We start from the raw sequence: 17,165 nt of genomic DNA on the forward strand, positions 1-17,165 counted from the left end.
AGACCTACTTTTCACTCTACATTCTTTTGTGCTTTTTAGATTTTGAAAGAAATATTTCTACCTATTCAAAATATATGTAAAATTTTAACATATAAAATATATAATAGTTTTGACCATGTGAAAAAAATGTTTCATGATGAAAACGGGGTCACCGAGGAATAAGATTCAAATATTTTAGTTGCGGTCATCCTGCGTTTAAAGAAAAAGACTTCCTTAAATACAGCAGAGAAAAACTAAACTGCGGTTCCACACGGAGCCTCTGGGCGCCGCTGTCGGCCAGTGCAGGGCAAGCGTAGACGCCCGGGATTCCTCAGCTTCTAGCCAGGGATTTCCAGCACAGCCACCAACACAGAGAGAAGGAAACCCGCTTACACGCTGGGGCTCCTGGCCGCGCAGACTCTCCCCAGCACACACGGATTCCCAGCCCCAAGCCTGGCGGCTCCGCCTGTCCTGGACCAAATGCTTTACCAGTGCGCCAGTGTACATTTTCTCCAACTATAAAGACTGGGACCCAGCGAGAACTAGAGCGCGCAATGGGAGGGAGCTGCACGCAGAGATGTCCGGCCCGCCGGCGGCAGGTACTGTTTCCCTTCCTGCTGCCTTTGTTCTACCCCGCGCTCTGCGAGCAGATCCGCTACTCCATTCCCGAGGAGCTGGCCAAGGGCTCTGTGGTAGGGAATCTCGCCAAGGATCTAGGGCTCAGTGTCCTGGATGTGTCGGCTCGAAAGCTGCGAGTTAGCGCTGAGAAGCTGCTTTTCAACGTAGACGCGGAGAGTGGGGACTTACTTGTGAAGGACCGAATAGACCGTGAGCAGATATGTAAAGAGAGAAGAAGGTGTGAATTGCAGTTGGAGGCCGTGGTGGAAAATCCTTTAAATATTTTTCATATCATTGTGGTTGTTGAGGATATTAATGACCATGCTCCTCAATTCCATAAGGATGAAATAAACTTAGAAATCAGTGAATCTGTCAGTCTAGGGACGGGAACAATTCTTGAGTCTGCAAAAGATCCCGATATTAGTATGAATTCACTGAGCAAATACCAACTAAGTCCTAATGAGTATTTCTCGTTAGTGGTGAAAGACAATCCTGAGGGTGGCAAATATCCAGAATTGGTATTGAAGAAGACCCTGGACCGAGAAACGCAGAGCACTCACCACTTGGTGCTGACAGCCTTAGACAGCGGGGATCCGCCGCGAAGCGGCACCGTTCAGATCCGAATCCTGGTGGTGGATGCCAACGATAATCCCCCTGTGTTCAGCCAAGATGTGTACAAGGTCAGCCTTCGGGAAGATGTGCCCCAAGGTACCTTCGTGCTGAGGGTGAGCGCTACTGATCAAGATGAAGGCGTCAATGCAGAGATCACCTACTCATTCCTTGGTGTGGCTGATACAGCCCGGCACGTGTTCTCTCTGGATTCGGCTACAGGAAACATTGTAACTCATCAACCCCTGGATTATGAAGATGTGGAAAGATATGCCATGGATGTAGAAGCAAAGGACCGAGGATCCCTCTCTACACAGTGTAAAGTAATTATAGAAGTTTTAGATGAAAATGACAACAGCCCAGAAATAATCATCACTTCTCTCTCTGATCAGATTTTGGAGGATTCCAAGCCAGGAATGGTTGTAGGTCTCTTCAAAACACGGGACCAGGATTCCAAGGAAAATGGAGAAGTCACATGTAATTTAAGTAGAGACATTCCGTTTAAAATTCATTCTTCTTCTAATAATTACTACAAGTTAGTAACAGATGGGGCCCTGGACAGGGAAGAGACTCCGGAATACAACGTCACTATCACAGCCACTGACAGGGGCAAGCCCCCGCTCTCCTCCAGCGCTACCATTACCCTACGCATCACCGACGTCAACGACAATGCTCCTGTTTTCCACCAGGCCTCCTACGTGGTCCACTTGGCTGAGAACAACCCGCCTGGAGCCTCCATCGCGCAAGTCAGCGCCTCCGACCCCGACCTGGGGCCCAACGGCCACGTCTCCTACTCCATCGTGGCCAGCGACCTGGAGCCGCGCGCGCTGTCGTCCTACGTGTCCGTGAGCGCGCACAGCGGCGTGGTGTTCGCGCAGCGCGCCTTCGACCACGAGCAGCTGCGCGCCTTCGAGCTGACGCTGCAGGCCCGCGACCACGGCTCGCCCGCGCTCAGCGCCAACGTGAGCCTGCGCGTGCTGGTGGGCGACCGCAACGACAACGCGCCCAGGGTGCTGTACCCGGCGCTGGGGCCCGACGGCTCGGCGCTCTTCGACACGGTGCCGCGCACCGCGCAGCCCGGCTACCTGGTCACCAAGGTGGTGGCGGTGGACGCCGACTCTGGACACAACGCCTGGCTGTCCTACCACGTGCTGCAGGCCAGCGAGCCCGGACTCTTCAGCGTGGGGCTGCGCACGGGCGAGGTGCGCACGGCGCGGGTCCTGGGCGACAGGGACGCGGCCCGCCAGCGCCTGCTGGTTGCTGTGCGCGATGGGGGACAGCCGCCCCTCTCGGCCACCGCCACGCTGCTCCTGGTTTTCGCGGACAGCCTGCAGGAGGCGCTGCCGGACCTCAGTGACCACTCTGAGCCCACTGACCCCCAAGCTGAGCTGCAGTTTTACCTGGTGGTAGCCTTGGCCTTGATCTCGGTGCTCTTCCTCCTCGTGGTGATTCTGGCCATTGCCCTGCGCCTTCGATGCTCTTCCAGCCCCAGCGCCGCTGGGGGCTGCTTTGGGTCTGTTCTCTGCTCCAAGTCTGGTCCTGAGATTCCTCCCAACTACAGTGAGGGAACATTGCCCTATGCCGATAATTTATGTGTGCCTGGGAATCAGACTAATCCGGAATTTAATTTTCTCACATCTGTTGAACATTGTCCTGCCACACAAGATATTCTCAACAAAGATAGCTCTTCAGTGCTATTGGCTAGCGTTTTAACTCTTAGTGTTGAAGCAGATAAGAACACTTTTAAGCAGGTAAGTATTTAAAATAATGCTTTTTATATTCCAATATGCCAATATATTCTAATATAGCACTGTTATTTCGAGATTCTAGATTCCCTCTCTTGATAAAGTTCCTAAAATCTAATTCACACCTATGGGTATTACTATTAAGACTAAAGTTTATGATGCTGCATTCCCTCTACTATTCAAGTGCATTTTAAGGTAAAATATATAGAGCACTCTCAGGTCAGTTTTTCATGAAATAGAACACCTTTTAATTAAGGATATGGAATACAGTTATATATTTATATTGTGGTACTTTAAATGACAACCCTAATGCCATCCAAATTTTCTCAAACATTTTATCTTTATTTTACTCAATAAACATTGGTAAGAATTATAGTCATAATCCTAACTGTTGATTTTGTTGAAACCATGCTAGTTACACAACCACAAATGCTGTTCCCTTCAGTCAGTAAAAATCAGGAGGAACCAAATCTAACCTGCAAGTTTTCAGTTCCAGTAGTATTTGAAATTTTTTATAATTAGCAAGCCTTTTAAATAATTACTCTTTTCATAAGTGCTCTTGGTAAACCTTTAACATCACATTACATAATACTTTATTGTCTGCAATTTTAAGCTTTACAAATACTTGTGATTCTCAAAGAGGTAAGTGTGATAACTTCAGGAACAGCAACATTAGTTGTTTTTCTTTCTCGTTGCAATAATAAGATTGGGCTCTAGGCGCCGCTGTTCACCAATTAGGGAAACGGGAAGCTGCGAGCTACAGTCCCTCCCTCCCCTACCTCTACAACACAAAGCAGAGTGAAGTGAATATTCACAGATCGTGATGCTGGAAACTTAAAAGTACTTCTCTTCGCTCTCTAATATATTTTGGATGCACTTAGCCAGTGACTTCGTAGATGCATAAGCTGATTCAGAACCAAACAGCTCAAGAAACCGCGGAATACAGGCTCAGCCACTGCCATGGCGAATCGGCAACTGCTCCTGGACCGCAGCGGGTTGGTCCTACTGTATATTTTCCTGGGGACGCTGCGGGAGTCTGGGGCTGGGCAGATCCGATACTCGGTGCTGGAAGAGACAGACAAAGGCTTCTTCGTGGGCAATATTTCCAAGGACCTGGGGCTGGAGCCCAGGGAGCTGGCGGAGCGCGGAGTCCGCATCGTCTCCGGAGGAAAGACTCAGCTTTTCGCTCTGAATCCGCGAAGTGGCAGCTTGATCACTGCTGATAGGATAGACCGGGAGGAGCTCTGTGAGGCGGTTTCCTCCTGTTTTTTAAACTTGGAGATACTTGTGGAAGATACCCTTAAGATTTACGGAGTGGAGGTGGAAATAATGGATATTAATGATAACGCCCCCAACTTCCGGGAGGAGGAAGTAGAGATAAAAGTCAGTGAGCATGCAACTCCGGGATCGCGATTTCCTCTTCCTAATGCTAGGGATCCAGATGTGGGAATGAACTCCCTCCAGCGCTACCAGCTCAACCCTAATAATTACTTTTCTTTGCAAGTGCGAGGCAGAACGGATGGGGCCAAGAATCCTGAGCTAGTGCTGGAGGGGAGCCTGGACCGGGAAAAAGAGGCTGCTCACCACCTCCTCCTCACAGCCTTAGATGGAGGAGATCCCATCCGCCAGGGCACTGTTTCCATCCGTGTCGTGGTTCTCGATGTAAATGACCATATCCCAAAGTTTACACAGTCTGTATATGGAGTGAGTGTTCCTGAGAACCTCAGCTCCGGAACTCGGGTGCTTATGGTAAACGCAACTGATCCAGATGAGGGAATCAATGGGGAAGTGGTATATTCATTCCTGAATATGGAAAGCAAAGCTTCTGAGATATTCCAGTTGGATTCTCAATCTGGAGAAGTCTTAATACAAGGTTCTCTGGATTTTGAGAAATACAGATTCTATGAGATGGAAATTCAAGGCCAAGATGGTGGAGGTCTCTCCACCACTGCTAAGATGTTGGTCACAGTTGTGGATGTGAATGATAATGCTCCAGAAATAACTATCACATCTTCTACTAATTCAGTGCTGGAAAACTCTCCTCCAGGTACTGTGATTGCTCTTCTAAATGTGCAAGATCAAGACTCTGGAGAAAATGGTCAAGTCTCCTGTTTCATTCCTAACAATATGCCTTTTAAATTAGAAAAGACTTACGGAAATTATTACAAGTTGATAACAAACAGAGCACTGGACAGGGAGCAGGTACAGAGCTATAATATAACGTTGACAGCCACAGATCGGGGAAGTCCACCCTTGTCTACAGAAACTCATATTTCACTGAATGTAGCAGATGACAACGATAACCCGCCCACTTTTGCTCACTCCTCTTACTCTGCCTACATTCCTGAGAACAATCCTAGAGGGGCCTCCTTCTTCTCCGTGACTGCACTCGACCGGGACAGCAAAGAGAATGCCCAGGTCACTTATTCTCTGGCAGAGGATACCCTCCAGGGAGCACCTCTATCCTCCTACATCTCCATAAACTCAGACACCGGCATTCTGTATGCACTGCGCTCCTTCGACTATGAGCAATTCCGTGAACTGCAGTTGTGGGTGACAGCGCATGACAGTGGGAACCCACCGCTCAGCAGCAACGTGTCACTGAGCATATTTGTGCTGGACCAGAATGACAATGCACCCGAGATCCTGTACCCTGCTGTCCCCACAGATGGCTCCATGGGCGTGGAGCTGGCACCCCGCTCCGCAGAGCCCGGATACCTGGTGACCAAGGTGGTGGCAGTTGACAAAGACTCGGGCCAGAACGCCTGGCTGTCCTACCGCCTGCTCAAGGCCAGCGAGCCAGGGCTCTTCGCGGTGGGGCTGCACACGGGCGAGGTGCGCACAGCGAGGGCCCTGCTGGACAGAGACGCGCTCAAGCAGAGCTTGGTGGTGGCCGTCCAGGACCACGGGCAGCCCCCTCTCTCAGCCACTGTCACGCTCACAGTGGCAGTAGCGGACAGCATCCCCGACGTCCTGGCTGAACTAGGCAGCCTTGAGTCTCCCGCCAGCCCCGACGACTCAGGCCTCACGCTGTACCTGGTGGTGGCGGTGGCCGCGGTCTCCTGCGTCTTCCTCGCCTTTGTCATTGTGCTGCTGGCGCTCAGGCTGAGGCGCTGGCACACGTCGCGCCTGCTCCAGGCTTCAGGAGGCGGGTTAGCGGGTGTGCCCGCCTCTCACTTCGTGGGCGTGGACGGGGTGCGGGCTTTCCTGCAGACCTATTCCCACGAGGCCTGGCTCACCGCTGACTCGCGGGGGAGTCACGTGATCTTCCCGCAGCCCAACTACGCGGACACGCTCATCAGCCAGGAGAGCTGTGAGAAAAGCGAGCCTCTTTTGATAGCTGAAGATTCAGCTACCGGTTTAGGCAAATGTGATCCTACCAGTAATCAGGTGAGATTTATTTCCTGCCTCCCAATTGTTGATATCTCTGCACAGGTCTTTTAAGTTACTTTTTTCTGAGCCTGTTATAAAAACTGTTTGGGGCGGGGCATATGTTCTTATATATTTAAAGCAAAACGTGGGTTTCTGTAATTTACCTTTCATCAAATTATCATCAATTTTCAGAAAGGTTTTGTGAAAGGCTTTTTTTTTTTTTTTTTTGGTCCTGTCAGCGTCTTTTGTTTCTTTGTTTTAATTCAAAGGTCCAGTTCAGTTATCATGGCTTGCTTTGTTGTAAGTTGAATTTTAGTAATATTTTTCTATCACCAGTGTCTGGCTATCAATGTAAACTGGTTATGATTCAAATTAATGATTCATAAACATCAATTCGACTTCATATTGCCTCCACTGATTTATAATTATATTCTACCATTATTTGTTTTACTTCTAATGTTCATATTTGAGCCTGTTGATTCAATAGCATACTTACTCTAGCTCTTTATCTATAATACATATACACACACATTCACACATATACACTTTTACACACGTACGCTTCTCTCTGAGCACAAAACAATTCTGTTTTGATTTTTGGTGGCTGGTAATACATTTAGATCCTGTTGATTATTTCAACTTTGTCTCATTTATTTACCCCACCAAAACAAGACATACTGACTGCCTTTTAGATATGAGGGTCTCTTGGGAGAGGAAATGTAGCGCACACTTTTTCGTCGTAAGTTCTAGACATCTTTTCTACTCCTACAGTGAAGTCATTAGATTGTTCTGAAGAAATAGTTGAATTGTAAAACTGGTGTTCTTTCCTTTTATTCTTTTACTTGTACTTTAGTGTCTGTGTATCGTTGAAAGGTTTATTTTTTTTAATGTAGTAAATTCTCCTACAGAAATAGCTTTTAATTTTGATCCAGTCCTTCTCAAAAAGTTATTTTCAAATCTGCTAAACATGCTTACATTTTTCAGATTTATTTGTACGGAACAGTTTGTGAATATAAGAGATGGAGTGGATATTTAGAATTCATGAGACTGACTTAGCTGGTATTCCTCTGGATATTTTTGTTTGTTTTCACTATGCTTAGGAGTCTTGGATTCCTTTTTTCATTTCCTTTGTAAACTCATTTTTTAAAATTTTATTGACGTACAGTTGATTTACAATGTTGTATTAATTTCTGCTGCACAGAAGAGTGATTCTGTTATACATATATATTTTTTTCAATATATTTTAAATATATATATATATTTTTTTCTGCTGCACAGAAAAGTGATTCTGTTATACATATATATATATATTTTCAATATATATATATATTTTTTCCTGTTATGGTTTATCACAGAATACTGAATATAGTTCCCTGTGCTATACAGTAGGGCCTTGTTATTTATCTATCCATCCATATAATAGTTTGCATCTGCTAATCCCAAAGTACCAGTCCTTCCCTCCTCCACCCCTTCTTCCCCTTTGCAACCACAAGTCTATTCTCTAAGTCTGTGTGTAAACTCATTTTAAAAATTGAAGTATAGTTGATTTACAATGTGTGTTAGTTTCATGTAAACTCATTTTTTAAATTAAATATAAGTATACTCAATTCTTATATTCAGAACCAACTTGTTATTGAAGCCCTGATAGTTACCTAATAATGTGTTATCTGAAGCAATGTTTAGGAAAGTCAAGGGGGAAAAGGAAACTTATCTAGGGTATTGATCTCAGGAATCATCTCCACAGTCAATTCAGCTCAGCACTCTCACACCACTTCTAGATATTTCGTGCAAATTACTTGCATGTTCATGTTCCCTTTCAAGATATCCCTTCTCATTTCAGAATTGACCTTACTATAGTTAACTATAAATTGAGTATCTAATGTTTGGGCAAAAAGAATTTCAACTGTAGGAAAGGGAAGTCCTGCAACAGATGCCTAAATTTGTCTTGAAGTCAAGAAAAATGCTAGTGTTTTGAGCATCTAGGGATAGAATTTATGCTTATGGGATTCCAAACTGAGAAAAAAGATTTAAGGCCTTTTACTTGAACTGAAATTAGATGAATAAAAAGAATATGAGGTGTTTGCTGGAAGAGGGAGGTTGTTTCATTTTTTTTTTTAACATAGCCTGAACCTGTTAGGAGTTGGCAGCCAAAATCTTAGAGAATAAAAAGGAAAGTTTGGTTTTGACACTTGAGATTAAGAAGGTTATTTTGATTAGAGGTAGTGATAAAGTTCTGTTGAGAGGCAACATATGGTACAGTTACAAAAGGATAAAAATAAAACCCTCACATTTCATGTCATTAAATTCCTATAGCCATCTACTAGGGTATGCTTTTATATTCTCTTTATGATGAAAGTGTAAAACACTTCATAATCCTTTACATAAATCTCTTTTATAAGTAACAAGAAGACTTTATGGTATTGGCTGTCCTTATCCTGAGTAAAACCTATACAGCTTTGATCTCTCCTCCAGTTTTCTCTGATGAAAGGAGGAGGAAAATCATACACATATCAGATTGAAGATAATACTGGGTGTCATTTCATGGCTGTCAAAATTTCCCCATACCACATGGTGGGGCTCTTTTTCCACGTGGTCTTTGTTCTAAATCTGGAGAGGAGACTTTGCCTTGTTCTTCCAATATGTGCCTTGCCTCTAATGAGAAAATGACAAACTTTTCTCATTACTAGGTTAATGGCTCTTCTATAGGATCCCGTCTCTAAGGAACCCACTTTGGTAGTAAACACTGGAAAACAGACCTGTCCAAAACTCCTAAACTGCCTCATTCCCTATACATCAGTTCAACATATCTGTTGGAATACCAAATCCCATTATTTACAAGGCTTCTGACTGCAGTTTTCTAAATAGACTCCAAGGGCCGCTGTTGGCCAATGCGCTGCAAGAGCTAGCGTCCAGTATCTACCCCAGTGATTTCTTGTGTAGTCACAGAAGCAAGTCGGAAAGGAGAGTAGCCTGGACTCAGGCTCTCTACTTGGCAAATCTGATTCCAGAATACAGATTGGGATGTGTTCAAACTGGGAGCACTGAGTTTTCTATGTAGTCGATGTAGGTATTTTAAACGAAATTTATAAATCATCTTTTCTTAACGTTGGAGCCTGCAGCAATGCACAGAAGGATGGGAAATAAGGGGAAGCAGAGAAGCGGTACCCAGCGGCGGCAAGTAATCTTCCCTTTCTTGCTGCCTTTGTTATGCGGGGCATTCTCCAAACAGATCCGCTATTCTATTCCAGAAGAAATGGACAGAGGCTCTGTGGTGTGGAATCTCGCTGAGGACCTGGGGCTGCATGTACGGGATTTATTGACCCGCAACCTCAGAGTTAGTGCAGAGAAACAATACTTGACTGTAAACATGGAGAATGGGAAAGTACTTGTGAGTGACAGAATAGATCGGGAGTCACCCTGCCCCCAAAACCCTCTGTGTGTCGTGCCTTTAGAAATTGTAGCAGAGAATCCTCTAAATGTTTCTCACGTAAACTTGATAATAGAAGATATAAATGACAATCCACCTCATTTTCCCCAAAATAGCATTGTTTTACAAATCAATGAACTTGCAATTCCAGGAACTCGGTTTGGCCTGGAATCAACTATACATGCAGATATAGGGCTTAACTCTCTGCAGAGTCACCAACTCAGCTATAGTGAGCATTTCTCTCTGATGGTTGAAGGTAAGACTGAAGGCAAGAATTCCCCAGAATTAGTGTTGGAGAAGCCTCTGGACCTGGAACAACAGAGCTCTCACCTCCTGGTCCTGACAGCAGTGGACGGGGCTGATCCGGTCCGAACTGGCAAACTCAAATCAGGATCAAGGTCACTGATGCCAACGATAACCCCCCAGTGTTCAATCAGGATGTGTACAAAGTTAGCCTGCGTGAGAACTCGCCCTCAGGCACCTTTGTGCTAAAGGTGAAGGCCACTGACCAGGATGAAGGCATCAGTGCAGAGATCACCTACTCCTTCAAAACATTATGAGATATTGGAAATATGTTTGTGCTAGATCATCAAAGTGGAGAAATTAAATCCAAAGACCCTATAGACTTTGAAATCAGTAGCAGTTATACTATAAGGATAGAGGCCAGGACGTTGGAAGCATAGGCACCGAGTGTAAAATTATACTGGAAATTTTAGGTGAGAACGACAATGGCCCAGAGGTGGTTTTCACTTCAGTGTCTAGTTCCATAACCGAGGTTGCAGAACCGGGAGCTGTGATTGCTTTGTTCGAAACACATGATAAAGATTCGGGAGAAAACGGGGAGGGCACATGTCTCATAAAAGAGAGAGCTCCTTTGAGAATTGGATCTTCCGCCAATAATTACTACAAGCTTGTGGCAGATGGGGCCCTGGACCGGGAGCAGACCCCAGAGTACACTGTCACCATCGCAGACACCGACAGGGGCAAGCAGCTCCTCTCCTCCAGCAGAAGTGTCACTCTACACATCAGCGACGTTAATGACAACGCTCCAGTTTTCCACCAGGCCTCCTACGTGATCCACGTGGCCGAGAACAACCCGCCTGGAGCCTCCATCGCGCAAGTCAGCGCCTCCGACCCCGACCTGGAGCCCAACGGCCACGTCTCCTACTCCATCCTGGCCGGCGACCTGGAGCCGCGCCCGCTGCCGTCCTACGTGTCCGTGAGCGCGCAGAGCGGCGTGGTGTTCGCGCAGCGCGCCTTCGACCACGAGCAGCTGTGCGCCTTCGAGCTGACGCTGCAGGCCCGCGACCACGGCTCGCCCGCGCTCAGCGCCAACGTGAGCCTGCGCGTGCTGGTGGGCGACCGCAACGACAACGCGCCCAGGGTGCTGTACCCGGCGCTGGGGCCCGACGGCTCGGCGCTCTTCGACACGGTGCCGCGCGCCGCGCAGCCCGGCTACCTGGTCACCAAGGTGGTGGCGGTGGACGCCGACTCTGGACACAACGCCTGGCTGTCCTACCACGTGCTGCAGGCCAGCGAGCCCGGACTCTTCAGCGTGGGGCTGCGCACGGGCGAGGTGCGCACGGCGCGGGTCCTGGGCGACAGGGACGCGGCCCGCCAGCGCCTGCTGGTTGCTGTGCGTGATGGGGGACAGCCGCCCCTCTCGGCCACCGCCACGCTGCTCCTGGTTATCGCGGACAGCCTGCAGGAGGCGCTGCCGGACCTCAGTGACCACTCTGAGCCCACTGACCCCCAAGCTGTGCTGCGGTTTTACCTGGTGGTGGCCTTGGCCTTGGTCTCTGTGCTCTTCCTCCTCGTGGTGATTCTGGCCATTGCTTTGAGCCTGCGACGCTCCTCTAGCCTGGCCACCTGGTGCTGCTTTCAGCAGGGGTTTCTCCCAACTACAACAAGGGCACTTTGCCTTATTCCTACAATGTGAACGTTGCCGATTCTCAGAAAACAAGGTTCAGTTTTCTCACCATGACCCCAGAAATGGTGCCCCCGCAAGATCTTTCTAATGAAGCTCTTTTGGTAGTAAGTGTCACTGAAGAGAATAACAAGTTAAGCTCTAACTCTGTTGCTTCCATTCACGTGAGTTTCAATGAATGCCTTTCATCTGCATATGGGTTTGGTTTATTTTTTAAACCAATATTTAGGAAAGAAAATCTTAAACAGATTATATCTACTATCACTTCAGTTTTGTTTGCCCTCTCTCAGTCTTCTCTGTCCCTTTCTGGGTGGGTCAGCAACTCCATTATTAACCCTCAAGTATTTTAAATATTTTGACAATTTCATCTGAGTTATTCTTTATCCACAAACAAAATCTCTCTTACTGTGAGAAGTGGGTATTATGATGCTGCTGCCATTCAAATATTTTTCTTTTTTTACAAGCTTTATTTTATTTATTATTATTTTTTAATTAATTTATTTATGGCTGTGTTGGGTCTTCATTTCTGTGCGAGGGCTTTCTCCAGTTGTGGCAAGTGGGGGCCACTCTTCAACGCGGTGCGTGGGCCTCTTACTATCCCGGCCTCTCTTGTTATGGAGCACAGGCTCCAGACGCGCAGGCTCAGTAATTGTGGCTCACGGGCCCAGTTGCTCCGCGGCATGTGGGATCTTCCCAGACCAGGGCTCGAACCCGTGTCCCCTAAACCGGCAGGCAGATTCTCAACCGCTGCGCCACCAGGGAAGCCCCATTCAAATATTTTAATGGAAGCATAATATTTTTTTCCTTTGGGCATTTCTCTTATTCAGAACATCAATATCTTGGCATATAAGGCTTTTCTTAAGGCCTTTCTTTACTCTAGGTACAATTTGCTAGGGATTATTTGAGTGCCATTGAATAGATCAGTTTTGTGCCCTACCTTTTCTCAGAGCTACCTGTAGATTTCATCCCAGTGTTAAAGATATTATTTTATGGTATACTTGCCAAACATGTTTATCCTCAGAATCTAAATATTTACACACATGAAAGCGCAATAGTGAGGATTTTTTTCCTGTATTCGGATGGGCTTCCAATATATTACCAGTAAATCTCAGTAACTGGAATTAGGTTTGTTTCCCAGAAAAAGGTAAGTTTATAATTTTCTTTGGGTTCTAATTTTCCTAAACATTCTCTCTCTTTTTTTTAATTGAAGTATAGCTGAGTTACAATGTTGTGTTAGTTTCTGGTGTATAGCAAAGTGATTCATATACCATATATATATATTCTTTTTCATATTCTTTTCCATCATGGCTTATTACAGGGTATTGATCCTAAATATTTTTTTGAAATATATTAGTAGAGTACTACCCTTATTTCAAGCAAATGCTAGTTGGAATGCTTCCATTTTGTTCTTAAAATGTTACTGTGTCTTCTTCACTTGATTTCCTGCCAGGTGTGATTCTGGTAATGTGTACAATCAAGTTTCTTATTTTTAGGTTTCCATATTATTGTGAAAATTTGATTCTTAAATGTTAAATGTCAACAACATGTTAAAGTAGTTCTTCCATTTAGGCAAATTTAAGAATCTACCAAAAAATTTTGCCACAGATTTTAGCTGGGTGAGAATTTTTTAATTATTCTATTATATAATTTCTCAAAACATGAAACTCCTAAGGAGATTCCCCTAATAGGTGTGTATGTGTGGTGGGGGTGATACCAAAGCAGGTGCACTAAAATATACAGTTAAATCTACTGTGTATAGAAACTTCAAATTCATGTAAAAGCTCATTGGAAAAATCAGAATACGCCTACAGGTACAGAAAATAATCTCAAGAAAGTGGCTCTGTATGAAAAATCTAGGGAAATAAAAAGAAGCTCACTGAAATTCCAAGTAAAATGAATACTGTAGTTTTGGTTGACTCCGCTGCCATCCCTATTTGAAGAACAGTAGGTGGAGCTATTTAAGGTTTAAAAACTAAAATCCTTTCCCGGAGTTTAAGATTGTGCAGTAATTGGTTAGGACTCTGAGCGCCGCTGTTCACCAATCAGGGAGAGAAAAGCAGAGAGAGATCCTGCTAGCCGGGCACTCGCGTTGAAGCACAAAGCACAGATAAAAACTAGCCATCTCCGGGACTGTGAGGAAACTGATTGGAAGAGCTTGGGTCCCCCAACTGTCGGATTTTAAGGACGGATGAGCTGATCCGGACTTCGGTGATCAAGGGAAGAATTGGAAATAATCCTCAAGGAAAGTGACAATGACTCCTGCGCGACTGCACCAGGACTGCAAAAAGCTGGTCCTGCTGGGAGTTCTCCTGGGGGTTCAGTGGGAAACTGGATGCACCCAAATCCACTATTCGGTTCCCGAGGAGCTGGAGAAAGGCTCTAGGGTGGGGAACATCGCCAAAGATCTGGGGTTGGAGCCCTGGGAACTGGAGGAGCGTGGAGTCCGCATCGTCTCCAGAGGTAGGACACAACTTTTCGCTCTGAATCCGCGAAGCGGCAGTTTGGTCACCGCCGGCAGGATAGACCGGGAGGAGCTCTGCATGGGGTCCATCAAGTGTCAACTAAATCTGGAGATTCTGATGGAGGATAAAGTGAAAATATACGGGGTAGTGGTAGAAGTGAGGGACATTAATGATAATGCCCCGTATTTCCAGGAAGGTGAATTAGAAATTAAAATGAGTGAAAATGCAGCCACTGGGATGCGGTTCCCCCTTCCCCACGCTTGGGATCCGGATATAGGGAAGAATTCACTCCAGAGCTACGAGCTCAGTAGTAATACTCACTTCTCCCTGGACGTGCAAAGCGGAGCGGATGGTAATAAATACCCAGAATTGGTGCTGGAGCGCGCCCTGGACCGCGAGGAAAAGGCCGTTCACCACCTGGTTCTCACGGCTTCCGACGCGGGCTATCCAGTCCGCACTGGCACCGCGCGCATCCGTGTGGTGGTCGTTGATGCGAACGACAACGCACCAGCGTTTGCTCAGTCCGAGTACCGTGTGAGCGTTCCGGAGAATGTGGCCGTGGGCACTGAGCTGCTTCTGGTAAACGCCACCGACCCTGACGAAGGAGCCAATGCGGAAGTGATGTATTCCTTCCGGTATGTGGACAACAAAGCGGCCCAAGTTTTCAAGCTAGATTGTAATTTAGGAACAATTTCAACAATAGGGGAGTTGAACCACGAGGAATCAGGATTCTACGAGATGGAAGTGCAAGCAATGGATAACGCAGGATATTCTGCACGAGCCAAAGTCCTCATCACAGTTTTGGACGTGAATGATAATGCCCCTGAAGTAGTAGTCACCTCTCTCTCCAGCTCCATTCTGGAAAACTCTCCCAGAGGGACGTTAATTGCCCTTTTAAATGTAAACGATCAAGACTCTGGGGAAAATGGACAAGTGACTTGTTTCATCCAAGGGAATCTGCCCTTTAAATTAGAAAAGGCTTATGGAAATTATTATAGTTTAGTAACAGACACACTCCTAGACCGAGAACTGGTTCCTAGCTACAACATCACGGTGACTGCCACTGACCGAGGAAGTCCGCCCCTGTCCACGGAAACTCACATCACCCTGAATGTGGCAGACACCAATGACAATCCTCCCGCCTTCTCTCATGCCTCCTACTCCGCATATATCCTAGAAAACAACCCCAGAGGAGCGTCCATCGTCTCTGTGACCGCCCATGACCCCGACTATGGAGAGAATGCCCGGGTCACTTACTCCCTGGCGGAGGACAGCCTCCAGGGAGCTCCCCTGTCCTCCTACATCTCCATAAACTCAGACACTGGCGTCCTGTATGCGTTGCGGTCCTTCGACTATGAGCAATTCCGAGACTTGCAGCTACAAGTGATGGCACATGACAGCGGGGACCCTCCACTCAGCAGCAACGTGTCGCTGAGCCTGTTCGTGCTGGACCAGAACGACAACTCGCCAGAGATCCTCTTCCCCGCCGTACCCACTGATGGCTCCACGGGCGTGGAGCTGGCACCCCGCTCCGCAGAGCCCGGATACCTGGTGACCAAGGTGGTGGCTGTGGACCGAGACTCAGGCCAGAACGCCTGGCTGTCCTACCGCCTCCTCAAGGCCAGCGAGCCAGGGCTTTTCGCGGTGGGGCTGCACACGGGCGAGGTGCGCACAGCGCGGGCCCTGCTGTACAGCGACACACTCAAGCAGAGCCTGGTGGTGGCGGTCCAGGACCACGGGCGGCCCCCTCTCTCAGCCACTGTCACGCTCACAGTGGCAGTAGCGGACAGCATCCCCGACGTCCTGGCTGAACTAGGCAGCCTTGAGTCTCCCGCCAGCCCCGACGACTCAGGCCTCACGCTGTACCTGGTGGTGGTGGTGGCCGCGGTCTCCTGCGTCTTCCTCGCCTTTGTCATTGTGCTGCTGGCGCTCAGGCTGAGGCGCTGGCACACGTCGCGCCTGCTCCAGGCCTCAGGAGGCAGGTTAGCGGGTGTGCCCACGTCTCACTTTGAGGGCGTGGACGGGGTGCGGGCTTTCCTGCAGACCTATTCCCACGAGGTCTCGCTCACCGCGGACTCGCGGGGGAGTCACGTGATCTTCCCGCAGCCCAACTACGCGGACACGCTCGTCAGCCAGGAGAGCCGTGAGAAAAGCGAGCCTGTCTTGCTCTCGGGGGATTCCGTGTTTTCTAAAGATAATCATGCATTAATTCAGGTGAGTGCATATCAAATATTCTCCTCTGAGATTTGAGCAAGATATCTCTTATTACAGGTAATTAGTATTTATTCGGAATTTATAAAACAGCGAGAAATTTATATAAACATTGCAGACACCATTGACAACCGGGCCAACTTCCTTCAGGCTTTCCCTCACGTCTTATTTATAATAATTTAAAAAATATATTTGTATATGTTATATATAAAATTTTATATCCATTTTATACAGTACTTTTTAATACTCTATATAATTTTTCTAATTTAATTTACCAACTGTACAGCTCTTCCTGCTTTTGATTGCTGTTTTTATTTCCCATTGGCCGTGCAGCAGGTTTATGTTGAATGTCTGATGCCAATTTATCTGTTAAGAACACAGATTCTTCTAGAGGGGATAAATCTAATTCAATCAAAAGTATATAAATGATATTTTAAATAAACGTCTATAAATAGAGCGGCTTCTGACTACACATGAAATTGCCTAACAAATTCATAAATTGCATTTAGTTTCTTTTCAAGTGCAATAATTCTGGTCATTAGGTAAGCATACATTATACTTTCTCAGTGTCCTAAGTTATTTCATGGTTTCACATCATTCATGAAATTCCAAATATCGTGAGTTTATTTCTTATGCATTTAAAACGTTCTCACTGAAATATGCACGGTGTAAGTGTTGTCATGAGGAAAAACTGAAGAGATTGTTCATTTTTCATCCCCATTATAGAGTTCAGGAATACAAGTCTATATGTGTTTCCAGTTTAGATATTTCTTTTGCCCATTATCCACACTGATGATATTATGATGACTCTGTGG

General features: G+C 46.5%; 2 protein-coding genes across 13 annotated transcripts in view; both read left to right on the plus strand.

Annotated features, from left to right (window-relative positions):
* Positions 1 to 17,165, plus strand: part of LOC118893074 (protocadherin gamma-C3) — a 161,924-nt gene that overhangs the window by 71,627 nt on the left and 73,132 nt on the right. Inside the window, exon 1 of one of the 12 annotated variants that reach the window (XM_036848241.1) lies at positions 352 to 2,957. The exons of 9 other annotated variants lie outside the window; for them this stretch is intronic. In XM_036848241.1, coding sequence (XP_036704136.1) covers positions 534 to 2,957 — 2,424 coding nt within the window. In that variant the 5' untranslated portion in view covers positions 352 to 533. Of the gene's footprint in view, positions 1 to 351; positions 2,958 to 3,646; positions 6,342 to 13,766; positions 16,354 to 17,165 lie in introns of those variants that run through there. 2 more of the 12 variants (XM_036848235.1, XM_036848238.1) reach the window with 2 other exon arrangements.
* Positions 9,457 to 12,636, plus strand: LOC118891946 (protocadherin gamma-B2-like). Its single transcript, XM_036845855.1, is given in 5 exon segments — positions 9,457 to 10,126; positions 10,129 to 10,413; positions 10,416 to 11,642; positions 11,645 to 11,784; positions 12,625 to 12,636. Coding segments are annotated over 5 exon segments (2,334 nt in total).

Source organism: Balaenoptera musculus, chromosome 3 (genome assembly GCF_009873245.2).
Source record: "Balaenoptera musculus isolate JJ_BM4_2016_0621 chromosome 3, mBalMus1.pri.v3, whole genome shotgun sequence".
NCBI lineage: Eukaryota > Metazoa > Chordata > Mammalia > Artiodactyla > Balaenopteridae > Balaenoptera > Balaenoptera musculus.